Source organism: Larus michahellis, chromosome 2, assembly GCF_964199755.1.
Source record: "Larus michahellis chromosome 2, bLarMic1.1, whole genome shotgun sequence".
NCBI classification, from domain to species: Eukaryota; Metazoa; Chordata; class Aves; order Charadriiformes; family Laridae; genus Larus; species Larus michahellis.
The window spans coordinates 111,946,509-111,965,406 of NC_133897.1; the positions used below are offsets into that span (position 1 = coordinate 111,946,509).

Genomic DNA, 18,898 nt, shown 5'->3' on the forward strand with positions numbered 1-18,898 from the left:
GAATCTTTAGCAAGCCAAACCTTTTCTCATTACAGTCCTGCATCATTTCACGTAAGTGATAGCTGTGGTGTATGGCTCAGTGACAGGGGAAGTTCTTTTAGAAAGGGTGGTACAGATACTCACACAAAGATAGTATTTCAGCTGTACAGCTTGACTGCCAAGCACCACTTGAAAGAGCCATTCTGTTGAAGAGAGAAAATGTGGGAGGTTTGAAATATTCAAATAGGATTTGGCTGTACGAATAGAAACTGCAAGTTCAAAGAAGGCCAGACAGTTCCAGTACACTGAAATGGGGATTCATGAAGGAAGATGAAGAGACTAGGTATTTTTAAAATGAGCTGAAGTGATGGAAAATTGTGGGATGGATAAAGCCTTTGTATGGCATGAGGAGGAAGGGAAAAAAAAAAAGTAATTCTGTGGGTTAGAGCTGGATGAGATGTACAGCAGCACTGCTTAATCGCTCCTTTAGAAATACCTATTTTCAGATTAGTGTGTGAGCAGGGTGGCACCATGAGCTTGAAGCACTGCTGGTGGGTTTTTTTTGAGGAGGATGCTAGTCTTTGTTACAGTATGGGATTTGAAAAAAAAAAAACAAAAAACCCCAAAACAACCACAGATTACCTTTGTTTTCTATAGATGAAGGCATTTTTGCCTTCTTATGGTATAAGGGAGGCTTTCATCTGGAATGCTATTTAAGAATCTTGAGGGAGAGGGGGAGAGTATCAGTTACCACTTCAAAGGATCATGTAGATTCACAAGAAACATCTTTAACGTTTGCTTTACCTAGTACGTGCATTTAGCTCATCTCTCCAGTTTTCCTCTTAAATTTGTAATTGCAGTTGATTAATGAGTTAACTCACTACTTGAAAAAATAGGTACAGAAGACCAGTAAAATGATCTCGATTGAAAATACAAACTTTTTTTTTCTTTTTTTTTTTTAATGCTTTTCTTCAGACAAATAAGAAAGGGAAGTCTCAGCGTATTCGCACAGTTCAGGCCTTGGTAGATTTTTTTTTTTCCCCTTTGAAATCTTACTGTGTACTCATTTTCCCAGTATAATGGATCAGACTCTGTTGTCCTTGTTGAGCTCTTAGCCAAAAGGCAAAATATTCCTGGAAGATAACTGTGCATTTAGGAGTGACTTGAGTCATGTTAATATCCACTGTTTTCTATGAAAGTATTGGCAGTCTTGCTGTATCAGGCGTTGAAGGCAAAAGAAAAAAATGGGAGAGTATTTTTGTTACTGTGGTATCATGAACTGGATTATTTTAGCTTCACAAAGGAGTTTTGTAAGTTGTCCCTCGTAAGAAATTGAAACAGACAGCAGGGGATGAACAGTAGAATGTATTTTAATTTCATAGCTATATTTTACTGTTGCTGAAAAAGAAAAATAGCTTTTCTGGAATACATTGATATTTTAAATCTTTTTGTGTTCCAACTTTGTGGAGGTTTATGTAGGTTTCAATCTACGTGGAAAATAAGATGAAATGGAGGGAGGATAAAAATAACTGAACCTTTCTAAAATTCCCGAGCTAAATCAGTCATCGAGTTGTCTCAAAATCACTGTAGCAAGAAAAGAAGGGAGGCAAAGAGTAGCATTTAACAGCAGGTCTGAAGTGAGTTCAGTAAAGATATGATCCAAATTTGTCATCAGAGCTTTTCAGAGAGATACATACTCTCTTGCCATCATTTCAGTACTTGTGGTTAATTGGTCGTGTTAGGAGAGGAGCTGCATGGTTCTAAAACAACTGCATGGTTTCGGAATCCTTCTTTCTTACTTGCAAAGAATGAATACATCCAATAGAAGTCTTGCTAGACATCCTGCTATATGGGTTCTTCCTAGGCCTTTTCCATAAAGCTTCCTGCTCCTCTCAGTAGTGTGGTTAGTATAAAGGAGATGCTAATACCTCTTCATACTAAAACTTGCCCTGAGCAAGAGCGGAGAGTGTTTACACTGCTGACGGTTTTTTGTTGGTTTTTTTTTTTTTTTTTCAGTGTATTAATGCTAGCAGTCTAATAACTGGTGTCAGCCATTAGGCTATGTTAATGGTAGAAAAAGAAGAATATTTGGGAGCAAGTAGTAAAGCAACCCAGATATAATATTGGAAGATCGAGAAGAAGAAAAAAATGTGTATGGTAATAATTGCAAAGGGGAAAACTACCAACTCGAATGAAAAACTGCTTCAGGTTGCACTGTTGGTTGTCATCCAACTTGAAGCAAGTTACTGGATTGTTTTCTAAATGGGAGGTTTAAAATAGAAAATAGCTATTTATTTAGATTGTGGAAATGTGTGCTAACTAAAGAAAAGTAAACTACTTTCTAGTTGTATTGTTTATTTTGTTTTCATTTCTAGAGTGGTGAGTCCAGGATGATCTTTCATTTTCATTATACAACATGGCCAGACTTCGGAGTTCCTGAATCCCCAGCTTCATTCCTGAACTTCCTGTTTAAAGTCAGAGAGTCTGGTTCACTAAGTCCTGAACATGGACCTGCAGTAGTTCACTGCAGTGCAGGGATAGGACGTTCCGGCACGTTTTCATTAGTAGACACTTGTCTTGTTCTGGTAAGTGTTTGCTCATTGTCTCTGTCACCTCTTTCCTTCTCTCTGCCTCCCTTCCCAATATGGGCTTTTTGGTCAGAGGCTTTAGAAGCATTTCAATTAATGGCATGCCAGTGAAAACTTTAATTAAGACATCATACTCTTTTTTTCTTCACATATTTTGATGGTTTAAAAACACAGCTCTTCAAATACATTTACAAATCCATCTTCAAGTACCTTACACATTTTCAAAGCGTCCTGGAAAGTAAATAGTAAGCATTCTTTTCATTTTATGTAAGATGTGCTTAGAAAAGGTTCAGGGTTTTTTTTTTCTTTGTTTTTTAATAGGAGCTTAAAGTTAGGCTTGTGAGTATATACTGAGGCAACTGAATATGTAAGGTGTTTTTCTCTAAACATGGAATATCTTGCAGGTCTGTCAGGCCCCTTTACTTAAGGTTGCAGAAAATTGGTATCTGAACTAGGATGAGAGCTCAGGCATGCTATGCCCCTGGGTCTCCTGCAGCATGTAAAGGAGGATGGTGCAGATTCTCCCTAGCTGTGCAGCCCTCTGGGAGGTGGGGCTTGATAACCAGTTGCAGTACCACGTGAATGAGTAGACTTTTTTGCATCTCAGTGAACTGCATCATCTACGATTGCTCATGACTTGAGTGAACTTTAAATGATAAATAATATTTAAAATCTCTTTACATTTTTGTTGGGTTCTGAAGTCCAGATACAGGCTTTTTTCTCTTTGGCTGTGCTTGGTAATAGTCAGAAGTACAGTACGGGATTAGGTGAAATAGGATTTCATTTAAATTCTAAGACAACTGTACCCTGGTTTGGTTTATTTTTTTTTTTTTCTTCTTTCTTTCTTTCCTGCATTTTGAAAAACATAGGTGTATGTTTTGATGCAAGTATACTTTAATATTAGACAAATTAAAGTGAACATTACAAGAAGTGCAGAGATGTGGTTAAAAACACCCCATGAATGTAGTGTGGGGACGAGTGTGTGCATTGCTTGGATTAGGGATTCTGCTTTAAATAAGGAAACATCTGCCACATCCAGTCATTCCAAATTACTGTTCCATTCAGGAGCAGTAGGAAATATTGCTTTATGGTTCTGATTCTCATTGTCCTATTTCAAAGTACAAATATCTGCTTGAATAAATCTAAATTTCTTAAGAGTCAGTATTAGGGTACTGATTTATTTGGTTAATACATGATCATTGATTTGTTCATAATAAGCTTTCATTAGATGGTTTGCTTTTTTCCTGTATAAACAACGTAGAAATCATTTGAAGATGTTAATTTCCTGTATAACTAACAAAAACATAATATGAAGAAATTAATTTTCAGATTTAATCTTATGACTAATTTTTACTTGTAATTATTTTTTTATACATTGTCTGTGAGTAGCAATGACAGTCTTGATTTAACTTTCTTTACAGATGGAAAAAAAAGACCCATTTTCTGTAGATATAAAGAAAGTATTACTGGATATGAGAAAATACCGGATGGGACTTATTCAGACTCCTGATCAACTAAGATTTTCATATATGGCTGTAATAGAAGGAGCAAAATTTATAATGGGCGATTCAACTATACAGGTAAATGTTTAGCTCCATATATTTAACCATAAACAGTAGACTGGTAACTAGTTAAAAATGAGCTCCAAACTATTTTAAAACATGTAACTTTTTGGGGTTTAAATAATTTCCTTCTTCAATAGATGCCTAGAAGGTATTAGAGGGTATCTGATCAGCGCCTTCTGTCAGCTAACCTTTTAATCCTATGTATTTGTCCCCTCTTAGGTAAAATATAAAAGCAACTTGTCTGTACAAATTTTTTTTTTTTTTTTTTTTTCAAAAAAAAAAAAAGGTTAAATCAATATCTTCAATACTGAAAAGCAGAAGTAATGCCCGGTATCACTTTGAAAAGATAGCAAGGATCTTTTTAGGATTTCTTGATCTTTGCTATATGTTTTCCTAACAATAAAGTTGCCTGATGCTACTGATCACATTTATTAGCGAAGTTGCTATTTAATTTTTCTTTCCCCCCATATCCTTTAAAATTTGTGTTACATTTAGTAGAATCTAGCCAGATATAATGAGTGTTGGGGCAAATAGATTACCAAATCTCATTATTTTATCAGCGTGGCTTGCAGATGTAACAGTAGCTACAGTTATTTTGAATGGCTGGGGCTAGATGGGAGGGAGGACTGGGAGGGGAGGCTGCGAAACAAACGTAGTTCTGCTTTCATAGGCTAGGGCTTTCATATTTCCTTGATTTCTTAAAATCATGAATGAAGCAGATAAGCTAAAACACATTTCCTCTTTTCTGTGGTTCTGTGAGTTGTCAGATTCTTCTCTTTGACAAATGTTTCTTGACTTGCCAAGTAAATAAAGAAATAATTTTGCACAACTATTAATCAACACCTAGGTAGTGTGCTGCTAGTCCGACACCATATGCCTGGCAGACTGTGTGATTCATCCTAACGCGAACAGCAATTTAGCCTCTTTATTTTCTGGAAGCTATTTTTGGTGGTATGAGGGTATTCTCTTTAATAATATTTCTGCTTTGTTTTTTAAAAAACCGTGCTCCAAACTGTGAGCAGCCCTGGTTCCCACACTTACCTATCCTAGATCACGGATTTTCTTGTTTCTGGATACAAGGGAGCATTGTCAACTCAGAATACTGCTTGTCAGGTTCAAGCGTGTTATATCTTCATACTAAGGGAATGCCTAAGAAGGCACACTTCTCATTTGTTCTTTTCTTCTTTTTCTTGTTATGATTGTTCAGATGATCTTTCTTAAACCAGTCTCTTCTGCAGTGCAGGCAGTCGTCCTGGTGCTTTTCAGGCCTCAGGGTCATGTGCAGAAAATCAATTGGCAGTACTTAATAGGAGTATTTCTCCTTTCAAGGTCAGCTAGATCATTTTTTTTTCCCCCCATATGGAACAAACAGTTGTACTGTTCAGAGCATGTGTTCAGGTGTTCGCTTCTCTCTGCTAGTGATGGGGAGGGCATGAAGTCATTGAACGCCTCTCTAATATAACATTATCCAAACCTTCATCTTCAATATCTCCATGGATTTCAGAAGTCAGTAAACTGTGCAGACAAACGCAACGTATACCTGAACCTTTACTTGCTTACAGCTAGTGGCTGCAACTGCAATGCTTTTATTGGGCTGTGAGGAGCCTCTTCCCCTCGTTTAGTGACGGTGGGATTTCCATGTGTGACCAAAAGGAAGGATCATGCACTCCCCTGCGTTGCCCTGAAGCCCTGCAGAGGCGTGTGGTTGGTGTGCTGCTGCAATTTCTTGCTTCTTAATTATACTACAGCACTGCACCATATAAAATGGGTGAGGTGGAAGAAGAGACTGAAGTTTTCATTTCTATAAAATTCCTTCGTAATAAAGATAAGTTAATATTGCTTCAACAACATAGTAGAATAACTTACCGTCACTCCCTCAGAAAAATCTGATGAAAGGAGTGGTTTCTGGAAAACAAATTCGTGGCTTTGAAAGGACAAAAAAGGTCGAATTCCTTAGGTCCATGTTTTTTGCAGGCAGAGAACAAGAATATTATAATTTCCTACTGAAACTTGTGAATCCCAAAACCGTATCTGAAATTCACCTGATTCTGTCAACTGCGCATGTTAATGTGCCTTTCCCTTGTGTCCGTTCATTCCCAGAGGCAATACAGGACCCAAGTCTTAGCTCCCCTACACAGGCATTTTAGTTATAATTTTAAGGACAATTGTATTTCTGAAATCAAACTTAATCACTTCTTCGTTTCTTCCAGACATAATTTCACAAGACGCAGTGTAGTACTTCAGTTCCTGAGATACTTTTTTTTGGTTGTTGTTCTTTTTTGTAAAGTTGCAGGTACTATCATAAAATGGCGAAGGCACTTTAGCTCCTTTAGCAAGGAGACAATAATCCTCCTTGTCGTCTGCTACAAGTTGTACATTATTTTACCAGTCCTGCCATTCACGAAGTCTTGTCATAGATATTTAAACTTAAAATTACCAGCATTTGAGCTATTGTTATTACATGTTTAAAATAGAATTCTTGATGGAAAATTCCTTCTATTTCAGGAGAGTAGTAAAATTGTCTCTGATTTCAGTTCTTCCTGTGTGGCTTATCGCTCCAGATGGAATCAATGTTTATCTTAGCCAGAAGTCCCTTATGGACACAACCATGTCCTACAAAAGGCCTTTTTCTGTGACAGTAAGATGGAGCTGCGAAGTGAATTTCCATTTGTTAGTGGCTGTTTCTTTTTGGGGTTGTTCTTCGTTTAAGGCAAAACAAAGAAAACCTCTGAGAGTGAAGTCTCTTGTGCATGAAGACTCCCTTTGAATTTCAGATCTATACTGGAAGCCCCTCTGCAATGGAGGAGTCGGTTTATTGCTAAAGCTCATTCTGTCAGCAGTTTATTTATAAGTAACTGTGGGTTTTTTTGACATCAATTTTTGCATTTGATATTTAGTTTAGACCAAAAGTCTTGAATTCATTCAACAGATGAGAATCTAACACTCGTTTTTATGAAGAGTCAATTTTCAGTTCATCTTTCTTATCACAGACATTTAGAAGGAACTGATTTCCACACCCCCACCCCCCCCCACCCCCAAAGTATTCTATATTTTTGCAGGCTGGCCGATTAGTGTGAGAAAAGAACTGATTGTCTTTTAGGGGGGATTCTTTTCCTTCCTGTTACCTTTCTAGCGTTTTTTTTCTGCATGAAATTTTGTTGCAAGAAAGCCTTCAGACTATCCATCATTAGGACAGAGATCTAGCAAACCAGTTTTACTTCTGTTCTTTTATTTATTTTTTCTTCCATCTCATTTCAGATTAATTGTCCAAACAAGGTGAATATCTGTTTTATGATGTAGTAATCTCTGGGTTCATGGTCCACTAGGTGAGATAGTAGACCACGACTTTGGCAGAGATATTTTATTTTTTTGTCATTGGGATTGCAAATTTCTCCAGTTCTCTCTTTTTAGGCAGTTCTTGGTCTTACCATTATCTCTCTTTTTTTTTTTTTTTTTTTTTTTTTTCGTCTTGAGCTAACAGTTCCTTTAATCTACTTGTGTGACTTTCCTCTGGGAAGACACCTCGGGCAAAGAGGAATTCAGTGTTAGGGGAATGTTTGAAATACGTTCTCCTTGTTTGCAGAAACGGTGGAAGGAGCTCTCTAAGGAGGACCAAGCGCCAAGTTCTGAGCAGTCTCCTCCACACCCAACCAAAATCACCACAGAGAAGTACAATGGGAACAGCATAGGCCTGGAGAATAAAGATCAAATGGAGAAAATAAATACTGACCTGTCCACTAAAGTTCAGGATATCACAGATGGCAGCATTGAAAGGTAGGCAAAATGAGGAAACCGTTTAGAAGGCAGATACAGTGTCTTGAGAGGCTGAATTATTGTGTGCTTTTCTTATAAGAAACCTTCAAGATCTTTCTTCAGTGGAGCGAAAGGACAGGTGCTATTTCACTGTCTGACTTAATTATTTTTTTAAATACAACTTCAATTATTCCTTGTAATAAACCTGTATTGTTTAAAAGTCAAGAGAAGAAAAATGATTGTCTCTAACTGAAGCAGCGAAACCTCACGCTTTGAAAGCCTTTTCCTACAGACTGCCTGTGAACTCAGTTGTGCAGTGTTAATTAGGTCCTAAAAGTGCCCAAAATAATTTGATACTGATTTTTAAATACAATGTTAACTTCTGTTTGTAAAAATATATGATACGTCAGAAGCACAAAGTTTTTATCACCTGCCGAAAATAAACAACCTACAATCTCTGCCACTAGAGCATGCCCTGAAGTGCCACATCTAGATGTTTCTTAAACACCTCTAGGGATGGTGACTCAACCACCTCCCTGGGCAGGCTGTTCCAGTGCCTGACCACTCTTTCAGTCAAGTGATTCTTCCTAATATCTAACCTAAACCTCCCCTGCCGCAACTTCAGACCATTCCCTCTGGTCCTGTCATTATTCACCTGGGAGAAGAGGCCAACCCCCACCTCTCTACAGCCTCCTTCCAGGTAGTTGTAGAGGGCAATGAGGTCTCCCCTCAGCCTCCTCTTCTCCAAGCTAAACATGCCCAGCTCCCTCAGCCTCTCCTCATATGACTTGGATGATGCAATTGTATCATTGCAGCCATATGTTACTCTCCACTCATGTTAAATCTATCCCTGTGAATAGATTTCTGTGGTTTAGCTGTGGCACGTCAATTTGTCTTTCGAGTTTCTCTGCCTCGGGAGTAGTAATGCCTCAGCTGTGAGCTGCTGTATTGGCAATTGCCACCCGAATTGCTGTGCCTTGAGGCGCTGCGTCACTTGTGCCTGCCCACCGAGGGCCGCGTGTGGATCTGTGGCTGGAGAGCCAGGGCCCAGCTGAGCTGTGCAGCGCAGGGGACGAGGTGGTGCCTGTCCCACAGGGCTGCAGTCCCAGACGAGGTGCAGCGGCTCAGTGTGGATAGACCGCAGTTCTGAAATAACAGATGGCTTACTCCAAATGCCCTGAGGAGTTTATCTTTCCACGTCTGCATGAGTGTTTTGAGAGAGAATGACAGGGATCCCATAGATGTTTGAAGGAGCCCCTCGCAAGCAGGAGCTGGGGTGTGGGTGTGAGCATAGTGTTTGTGTGCTAGGACCTGGACAATCAAAGTGATTTTTTTTTTGTGCCAGAGTTATGCTTTCTTAGAGACTGAGGATATTTTTGGAGACAAGAATTTCAAAGTGGCCCTGATAGTGTAACAGCACACAACTGATTTTTAGTCTGTGTCCTTGATCAACATTCGATTTACAGCATAGAACGAGTACTATTAAATTTTCACGCAGACGTGAGCAGGTTGGGATCAATATATCAGTGAGGCTAGTGTGAACTCTGCAGTGCAGGCACATGCTTAAATACTGTGAAAGTTTGCACATAGTACCTGACATTGCACATAAAAGCAGCCTCCATGCAAAAAAATCTCAGCCACCAAATGGGGCGCTGATGGGGGTGAAAGACTACGCTGAGTTAATGAAGCTAATTCTGTTCCCCGTTGAACACGTAGATCAGGCACCGCTTACATCTTTACATATGTCATTTACTTACTTCTTGGGGCTTCACTGACCTGAAACTGTCCACACCAAGGTTGTTAAAACACAGTAAAGATGGCTTGCTTGGTTTAGATTTTATGTACTGCTGCCATATGCTACTGGTGGGCTGGCTAACTGTTGGGAATGTGTTGGGAAGAGGTTTGTTTTAATATTTTAGTAGCTTTTTTTCCTGTTTTACAATTTAAGATTCACTTTTTTTTTTCTTTAAAGTACTGTCCGAAAACGACTGCGAGAGGATAGAAAAGCTAACACAGCACAGAAGCTGCAGCAGATGAAGCAGAAGCTAAATGAGACTGAAAGAAAAAGAAAAAGGTGGTTATATTGGAAACCTATTCTCGCTAAGATTGGGTTTGGTACACTGATTTTAGTTGGCGCTTTTTCTTGCTGGAAAATGTATTTTCAAGAACATTCCTTGTAAGTAAACAGTAAGCCTGTCTATTCCAGCAGCTAAGTTTGCTGCAAGTTAATGACCAGGGGTGTAACTTTAAGCAGTAAACTCCTTACACCCAGAACGGGTGCAGACCGTTACATACGATAGAGAAGTGTTGTAAACTTGATCCCATGTCAACATCTCAGGACTTCCCACTGCAGGTACTTACAAAAATGAACTGCTGCCCCCCAACAGAGTTGATGGGTTTTTTTGTTTATATGAGCAGGTACAAACTTGCTGCAACTGTTTATACACTTTTTAAAATGGTGTTCTACCGGATCTTAAGCAAACCCTGAACCACAGAGGTTTAGCTGCTGAAGGCTGTCTGGATTTAAATTTACATGCCTGACTTAAGCAATAAACAGTGTTGTATCATTTACATTATTAATGCAAAGAAGTTATCCTTAAATGTGTGTAATGTGTAATGTACTAGTGACATGAACATAAACATTTTATATTCTTATGACCTAGGATAAATATATTTTATAATTGCATATTTAATCTTTTTGTAGTTCACTGTACTTTTAAAAGCTCAGTTTGTACAAATTTCTGACCAAAAATAATCTGATTTTGAAATTAAATGTAATTATGATTTGTGCATGACAATAATAGTGCAACCATTCCCCATATTTTGAGTCTCAAATTTATGATATGAGCAGCTAGGGGTCTGATGAAGCACTTACCAATTTCTACTCTGTTAATTTGCATTCCTTATTTATTTTTTTGTAGTTTTCATTATTTAAGTGAGGCTTGGAAATCTGATTTTTTTTTCTTAAGGCTTTTGAGAACTTAGCCCCCACTGAAAAGCATACTGTTAAGTTGATTCATGTATTCAGACTTCAACTATTGTTTGAAGGCCAACATTGTTAAAGTTCTGACATTCCATTAAATGTGAAACATATTGGTTTGTGTGTCTATAGATTTTAATTGCTAGAAAGAATAAAATTCATTCATCAGTAGTAGGTGTAGAAAGCGCACATCAAAGGAAACTGTAGTTGGACTTCGAGGGTGGTTGTAACAGAAAACAAACGTTGTTAGTGTTCTGCCATACCCCGGGTGTTCAGCTGTATGAGCCGCTTCCAACCTTCGCAAAGTCTAGAATTGCTTTTCAGGTTCCCCAGCACTGTATTAAAGAGGCATGACTTAAAACCCTTCGTGACTAATATTTTGGGAATACCTATGCTACAGTCACTTTAAAGTTGTTGAGCGCTCCCTTTCCATTTGTTTGACGATAAAAACTTTCTAAATAGTAATTAAACACAAATCACTCTCTGTCCTTACACAGAGATCGTATGTGGCTGTATGTAGCTTGCTGTCATTCAAGTTGAGATGTAATAATTTGTAGTATTGGACTGCACTTTGAAACCTGGATTTTATTTATTCAAGCACTGCCTTGTTGGGTGACTCCAGAGAAGTTGTTTTCTCCCTCCATTTTCCTAGCTTGGGTGTTTTCTGTTGGGTTTGGGGTGGTTTATCTTTTTTTTTTGTTTCTTTTTAATTTTTTTGCTCCTTAGATTTGTCCTTTTGTAAAGCGCTTCTTGGATTTACTGCTGAAAAATGCTAAAACAGCCTTTGCTCCTTATCCAAAGGAATTAACTTGAAAGGTTTCCAGTACGTTCAAGCTTAGTAGTAACATACCAGGCATGGGGCCCAAATAGCCTGACATTTACTACGCGAAGCTGAGTTGGGTTTACTCTTTGAAATTCTCATTTCACAATAGCTAATACTATTTTGGACTACGCTGTTTATATAGTAAACAAAAGCTGAAGGGCCCAGATAAGGAAAACAAGTGTAGTTTTTTAGAACATGCAGTTCTGAATTTGGGAAATTGTTTGTCAGTAAAACAAGATAATTCGTCCTGTGGCATTACTGACCAACTATGCAGCTCCAATAGCAAAATGACCTACTGATTGCTGTGACACAGGATGGGCAGGCAGCTTACGCATTTTAAGACATTTCGTAATTGTTACAACCACAGTAACTCTTTCAGCCAACAAAAGGCTTGGCAAAAGATTGTTTTCTTTAAATTGAGAAGACAGGTTTTTCAGCATCAGCTATAACTGGTGGCAGGGGTAAATGTCTGTGCCTTATAAAAGATATTTTGGTTATGGAAAAACACGTGGAATGTAATTAAATGCTTTTATAACAGAAATATTCCATATTTTATTCTAAATACTTGAAAGCAGCTAAGGAAGAAGTGCAGGCAGAACCTTCACTGAAATCATGCTGTCACTTACCGCCTTTCAGTTTGCACGAGAAGGATTTCCTGGGCCACCAGTACCCTACAGACACTGAGCTCTAACTGTGGCTGTCAAGTTGTCTCTTGAATTATTTTTTTTTCCTGATCCCATCTTAAAATCCTGGCTTTTTTTGTTCTCTCCATCCTGAGCAGCCATTCTTCTCAGCTGGTGGGGCAGGGCGGGAGGGGGCCATCTTACATCATCTCACGCTCTGTTACCTTCTTGATGCGATAAAGCAGGACTTGCACATTCAGCAGTTGATCTGTAAAAAATTTGGTTTGGTTATGTGATTGTAAGTATCTTGAGAGTCTTAACTGTTAATAATTTCAGGACCACGAACCAATACAAGTCTTGGACAAAAATATTTTGTACAGCGAATTGTCCATGACAGCATGGGCGTAGAAGGGAAGTTAAACATTAGATCCCTTAGTACATTCCAGGAGATAATTTGGATAAAACTTTGTTTTCTGGTCCGTCAGTAATCCTTAAAAACCAAAATCTGGGGGAGGCTTGTTTTCTTTACTGCAAATTGAGCCCTTGTGGTACTTTGTTATTCTGTAGGATTTAAGCTTGCAGCAGTTTTGCACAACTTGGATGTTAAATAGGAACAAATATGGGCCAAAATGAAGAACTGTCGATGGCTTTAAAGAAAGAGTAAAAATGAAGGATGTGCCTTCTGAGCCCTCTCCTGCCTCCCCCTCACCCCGATTTCTGTCAGGCTGCCGGCTGGTCCTGTGCTGCTTCTGAAGTGCTGTTGCACTCCATTCAAAGTGTTACCGTGTTGGGTTTTTCCCTCTGGTCCGGAAATACGGCAGTCAAAATAGTGGATGCATAGTGGACTTCTTTGAATTTGATTAAACGACGTTTGACTCTCAGACGAACGCCTGTGTACAAATCGTGCATGTTTTTATAAAAAAAAAAACAAAAACAAAAAAACAAACACTAGTAAACGTGGACCTCCGTTGCATGGGTTTGCAAATTTGGAATTAATCCTTTTAGGTTTTGCGTTTATGTTCTTGGTGCAGGGACAGTCCACTTAGAGTGATGGTACATCTGTATTTTTCTTGAAATGTAATAAGTGAAATAATTGAGTTCAGCGTGAAACAGCGCTTTGAAAAAAAAATTTTACTGATTTGTTTTATGGAAGTAAGATGTTGCAAGTGGGACAGCTTATTCTGTTACACCTTGAGTAAAATGGTTTACTGGCATCAGTTTACATCCCACTGAAAAGGGGAGAGGTGTAAATGTGTATGCACCTATGTGTGACTGGATTGGGCGGGCGATTAAAAAGCCTGGCTAGCTTTAAGTTTAATGAATGTTAACCAAATTATTTAGTTTGCTGTTTGGTATTGTAGTTAAACCTGAGACACTTGAGGCCTGCACGAGAAACTAAATTAATGGTGACAAAAGAGGAAGTCTTCTGCATGGCCAAGTGGCTTAAGTCAGAGGACGAAATTTGCAAAGTTGACGTAACACACAGTAGTCTTCCTGGGCTTTTTTGGTTCCCCCCAGAGTTTTAGGTCAGTCTTTCACTTTTATGTACGAAAAATAAATGTGTTCAAAATTGCATCTCTGTCTGAGTCTTTATTTAAATTGGAAGGATAAATACTTGGAAGATTCTTTTTTTTTTAATGTGACTTGACTGATCAAAGAAAGCTGCTTTATGAATCAGCGTAGCGCTTGCAGAACTTAGAAGCGTTTTACTTTGTCGTAGCTTGGATATTTGGTGCTGGTCTTTTTCCGTGTTCCTCGGAGTAGAGCCGAGCCCTCCCTAAGAACAAACAAAACACCCAGTCTTGGGATGTCTTCCTCAACTACTCAACTACAAGAAACCTTTGCCTAGAAACGCCCATTTCCAGGACTGGCCTACAAAGCGGTGAGGGGTGACGTTAGTGTTTTGAGGTGCAGCCTTCTGCAGTCCCGCTAGGGCCCACGACGACTTCTGCAGCGCTTGTGGTTAAATGCACGAGCGCGCCCTTTGCTGGGCTGAGACCTTGTACTTTGAAGCTCTCCAGCAAAGTATGTGCCTTATGCTGTAATGTGGAAATACCTTCTGGAAAAGCAAAGCGCTTGCTACGGGCGAACAATAGTGGGTAGTTGCTGCAGGGGATGCATGAGAAGCTGTTGGATGTTGATAGTTGCAAACCCGCTCTCTGTTCTTATTTCTTTTTTTTTTTTTTTTCTCCGTTCTGTGTACTGAATCGGTGACTTTCTTCTGCATTGTATGTCGCAGGCCGAGACTGACCGACACCTAAGCCTTCAAGACTTGTGAATATTCTGCAGCTATAAACTGCAAATTATTGACATGCAAAGCGAGACAGGAACCCCTCTTCGGGAACAAAGAGTGAGGTCTGTTAAGTACCAAGAAGACCTCAGTTATCTGTTTACAGCGTAAACTGCATCGAGGGGATGAAGACCACCAGCAGCGTGCTACTTTGCAAACCAAAATAATTTGACCTCCTGTGTTTTTATAATGCCTGTATTAATGTAGAAAGATGTAAAAGAAATAAATTAGGAAATATTTTGTTTTGTACTGCCATTCTTATTGTATTTTTATACTTCTTGGCAGCATTAAATATTTTTTTAAATTGACAATATGCTGTTGTGTGCGCATTATGTTAGGGAGAAACTGTTAAGAGCCTGTTTTGCAGAAAAAGAAATGTTTTGCCTTAAGGTTTCCTGATACCCTGTCTTAACTGGAAAATGGCAAAATGATTAGAATGTGCTTTATGCAAATATTTTCAGTCATGCTAAGTATTGTAGTTTGAGCTAGGAGGAACTCTTGCACATTTCTTTTGTAATACACCACTAAATATTATTTTATTAAGCTGACCAGTTGGTTTGGTAATCCTGATGTTTGCTATCAAATATGCACAAAACGCTCAGAGTCCCTTTGCGAAGGGGAAGTCTTTTGTTATTGATGCTTTAAAGGGAGGAAAAATGGGTAATTGGATGTCTCGCAACCCACGGTCATCTGTAATCAGTGGGGGCCGAGGGCCAGGTGCAAAGCGCACAAAGTGAACGGTGTCTTTAATTAAATGGGTTTCGGATTGTGTCATCACAGTGTGTCGTATGAATAATATTTCACTTCACATCTCCCTGACACAGCCTGGAAAGCTGGATGGGAAAGGGGTAAACTGGAATGCTGCTTCAAGGAGTTCTTCTGTTGGACTCAGCAGGGTTTCCAGCCCGGTACCTTCTGTAACGGAGCTGACCTAAGTTCTGCACTCGCTGACGTTCTCTGACAATTTCAGATAAATCTTAATTCACCGAAAAAACTATATTCAATATGACTGTCTAAACTAATCTGTGGTGGGGTTTTATACGTAATTTGTACTTTGCATACTTTTGTAATGGGTTTTTGTACAAATCATACAGTTGGTCAAAGTAAAGCTTGCAAGAGGGGGGAAATCTAGGCCAACTAAGGCTACTTTTGCTAAAATAAGCACCAACCTGCAATCTGAACAGAACTTGGTTTCCAGGCTCATTCCTGAAAGCAAGCGTGTTTGGGGTTGTGTTTAACTTGAACATGAAGCTGAATCGGGGGAGCATGTAATGCCGTTACTTGAGCTAAATATATGCTTGACGCCACCTTGAAATAGTCTAAATCTCCAGAGTCTGGTTTGCCTAAATATTTTAATTTTTTTGGATGAGTAGTATTGTTCCTAGCCTATGTTGGAGGAGCGAACAACATCACAACTTGATTCAGCTTTCCTTTTCAAGTTGGCGCAGCTGCGAGACCAGGAGTGTTTATAATGAGAGATGAAGGTCTGGCCAAAACCACTGCAATAAACCCAATTGTTGTTGAACCCAGGACCGGAGCCTGTTTATGCCATTTGATACATCTTCGGATACGGCTTTCTGCCATTCATGCCTTCGGCTATGATTTATGTTTTCATTGGTTTTTTTGTCCCCTCTGAGTTGCAAGTAAGTATAAGGTGGATGGCTACTAGAAATGTGCACATGCTTCATTATTTCACCTGCTGCTATCCCAGATAACTATCACATATGCGACCAGTTTGTTTTGTCTTGGGGGACATACAGGGCCCAATGGACGTTGGCTCTCCTTGCACAGTAGACTCCTGTAATCAAAATGCTGATTTCTTTGCTCTTGAAGCTTTTTGAATGACTTTCCTCGGCTAAGCTGCTGGACTAAATTTGCTGTCAGGCTAACTTGATGACTAGGTGAAGGGGGGGTAAAGATAGAGCAGTTCCAAAAACAGAGTTTTGTCAGATTTTATTGAGGGCTGCCTGGTGACAGCAGAAGTCTTCACTCACTGGCCCAGGAAATTCTGACACACGCACGGGTTTTGTTATTTCTACACAAGGCCACTGTTCTTCTGCCGCTTTAAAATGTATTTAAAAAGGTGAAGGAAGGGGAGGGGCTGCCTTCTGAGAGAGGGGGTTAGAAGAATGAGAGACCTGCAGACTTCCAAAGGAAAAAGCTGTGATTTACTGGCTGGTGGGTTTTTTTCTATCTTCAAGAGAAACGTTGCAGAGGAATGTGTTTTTATTTTTGCTAGCCATCTTACCCTGAGGACAAAACCACTGCCTTGTTCCACAGCAAGGTTTGTCGTGCCGCCTCCTTGTCCCAGTAAAGACCGAAACATCTGTAAGACCCAAATCCTGTACTTTTTCCACAGGGAACAGGAAAGCCTGAGGAGTTTCTCTTTTAGAAGGTACTCGCAGCACTGAGTGCTCCCCTTTTTCCTTCTCCGTGAGGTTTTACGCTGCTGTGCGGCTTGAGGAGGTACTTAGCATCTTAGGGCTTATTTCAGAAAAATCTTGTGAGGCAAATGACACCACCTTCATCGATTTTGCCTGGTCTTTCCCTCAATAATTAATTTGGCCTCATGCTAAATATACACCTTGTAAGCTACAAGGAATCCTTTAGTGCTTAACACCACTCAGCCTTATCTCTTTCTGTCCTCCACTCCTAGGTACGTCTTGCAGGTCACAAGAACAGATGTATCAAGAGATTATTATCCTTGGCAAGCGTTTCAAAAGTTGGTCATTCTAGTTGACATCTACGCTTAACGTAGGTTCTAAGTTGAGAATCAGCACACGCAGGTCAGCGTGCAGGACTGGAATGTAGTTACCTAAATATACATGCCCATTAGGTAGTGAATTGGGGATGATGGGGGAGAGGGGAAGAAAAGGGAGGAAAAAAACCCAAAGCCTGAGGGAGAGTCTTCACCTCTCCAGCACGGAGCCCATCTTCCACTTCGTTCGTGCCAGTGGTTAACTCCGGTACTTGGACAGAGTCCCTACAGCGCAGGACATCAGTGACCTCAGGTTTCTGTATGACGGACAATTACAGACCAGTTTGTTCCTGCAAAAAAGCTTGTGTCCCACAGCAGTTGGGGATACAGGAAAGCAAGCGTGCTCATTTCTCCTGTCTGCCTCCCAGCAATGTGTGCCCTTGTCTCAGTTTTCAATAGGGTTCACTTTTGCAACTAGTTGTAGGCTTATCACACCGGCCTCGTGCTACGCGCAGCCTTTTGTCTGCATTCCCAGACCGCACCCACATTTTGACTCACCAGTTTATTAGTCTGGATAACTATGGAAATTTCTAAAAATACATTGTGGTTAATTCCCACTTTCCAACCCCAGAACTGCACCATCTTGCTTCCGCAACCTGCCATCACCTTCTAGTGGTTTCTCCACTGTCGTTCCCCTTCTCCCTTATGTCCTTTGAACTCACTGCTGTTCAGACACCCTCCAGTTCCCTAAGTCTGGAACAGTTCTGCCTTCCCTTCCCACCGACTCACCCAACCGTACCTCACACAGAACCCTTTTCCTGCCCTTTCCTGCTAGCAACACAAGCTGCGTTGGTGTTGTGTCAGAAGAGGAACCCCAGGGGAATTGCCACCGGCTTCGAAAGCTCATTACCACTTCCCAACATTTTCTTGTACTTGCTATTCTGCTCTTTGTTACATTTCTGATTAAAACAACAACAACAAAGGCAGCTCTATTGCTTTGTTTTTCTTGCTTACATCACCTGAAGAATAGCTTCAGTATGTTATTATGTCTGTAAAACATCTTTCTATCTCACCGCTTGCTCTATTAATCAGTTTTTAAACTGCAAGAAACTCCTTGCAATTGTGTCATTTTAAAAACGTCACTGATTGCAGCAGTGATGATGCCTGAAAGCAGCAGCCTGGTCTCTGTCACCAGGGTTTCGGGGAAGTGCTTAGTCGTTGTCATTGCAACATCAGATAGTACATACCACAATTCAGATCCTTTATCAGATCTGAATAATCAGATTTGTATTTTTTCAATGATGAGCACTACTCTGGGGAATCCTACATTTTTTTTGTGCCACAGGGCTTATTATTTTTCACCATAGGTTTTTTTAAGAAAAAATAAAAATTCGTGGCCTGTCTGGAATGGTCAAGACTTCATCCTCACTATCAGTAAGTAGCTTATAACCCAAGATTTAGAACAGGCTTTTCTGTTCAGCCATCAATTCCATATTAGTACAGTCATCAATTCCATACTGCTCCTTCTCAATTTGGAGAGCGCTATGGAATCACTTTTTTTTTTTTTTTTTTTTTACAACTGAATCTCTGATAACGGTA

General features: G+C 39.7%; 1 protein-coding gene across 5 annotated transcripts in view; it reads left to right on the plus strand.

The window, feature by feature from the left end:
- The window catches only part of PTPN2 (protein tyrosine phosphatase non-receptor type 2), a 32,956-nt gene extending 18,044 nt beyond the window's left edge, over window positions 1-14,912 (plus strand). For 2 of the 5 annotated variants that reach the window (XM_074576582.1, XM_074576584.1), the window contains 5 exons: window positions 2,355-2,564; window positions 3,989-4,147; window positions 7,716-7,906; window positions 9,858-9,959; window positions 14,551-14,912. In XM_074576582.1, the coding sequence (XP_074432683.1) occupies window positions 2,355-2,564; window positions 3,989-4,147; window positions 7,716-7,906; window positions 9,858-9,959; window positions 14,551-14,572 (684 nt within the window). In that variant the 3' untranslated portion in view covers window positions 14,573-14,912. Of the gene's footprint in view, window positions 1-2,354; window positions 2,565-3,988; window positions 4,148-7,715; window positions 7,907-9,857; window positions 10,979-14,550 lie in introns of those variants that run through there. The other 3 variants (XM_074576580.1, XM_074576583.1, XM_074576581.1) reach the window with 2 other exon arrangements.
- The last annotated feature ends 3,986 nt before the right edge of the window (window positions 14,913-18,898 follow it).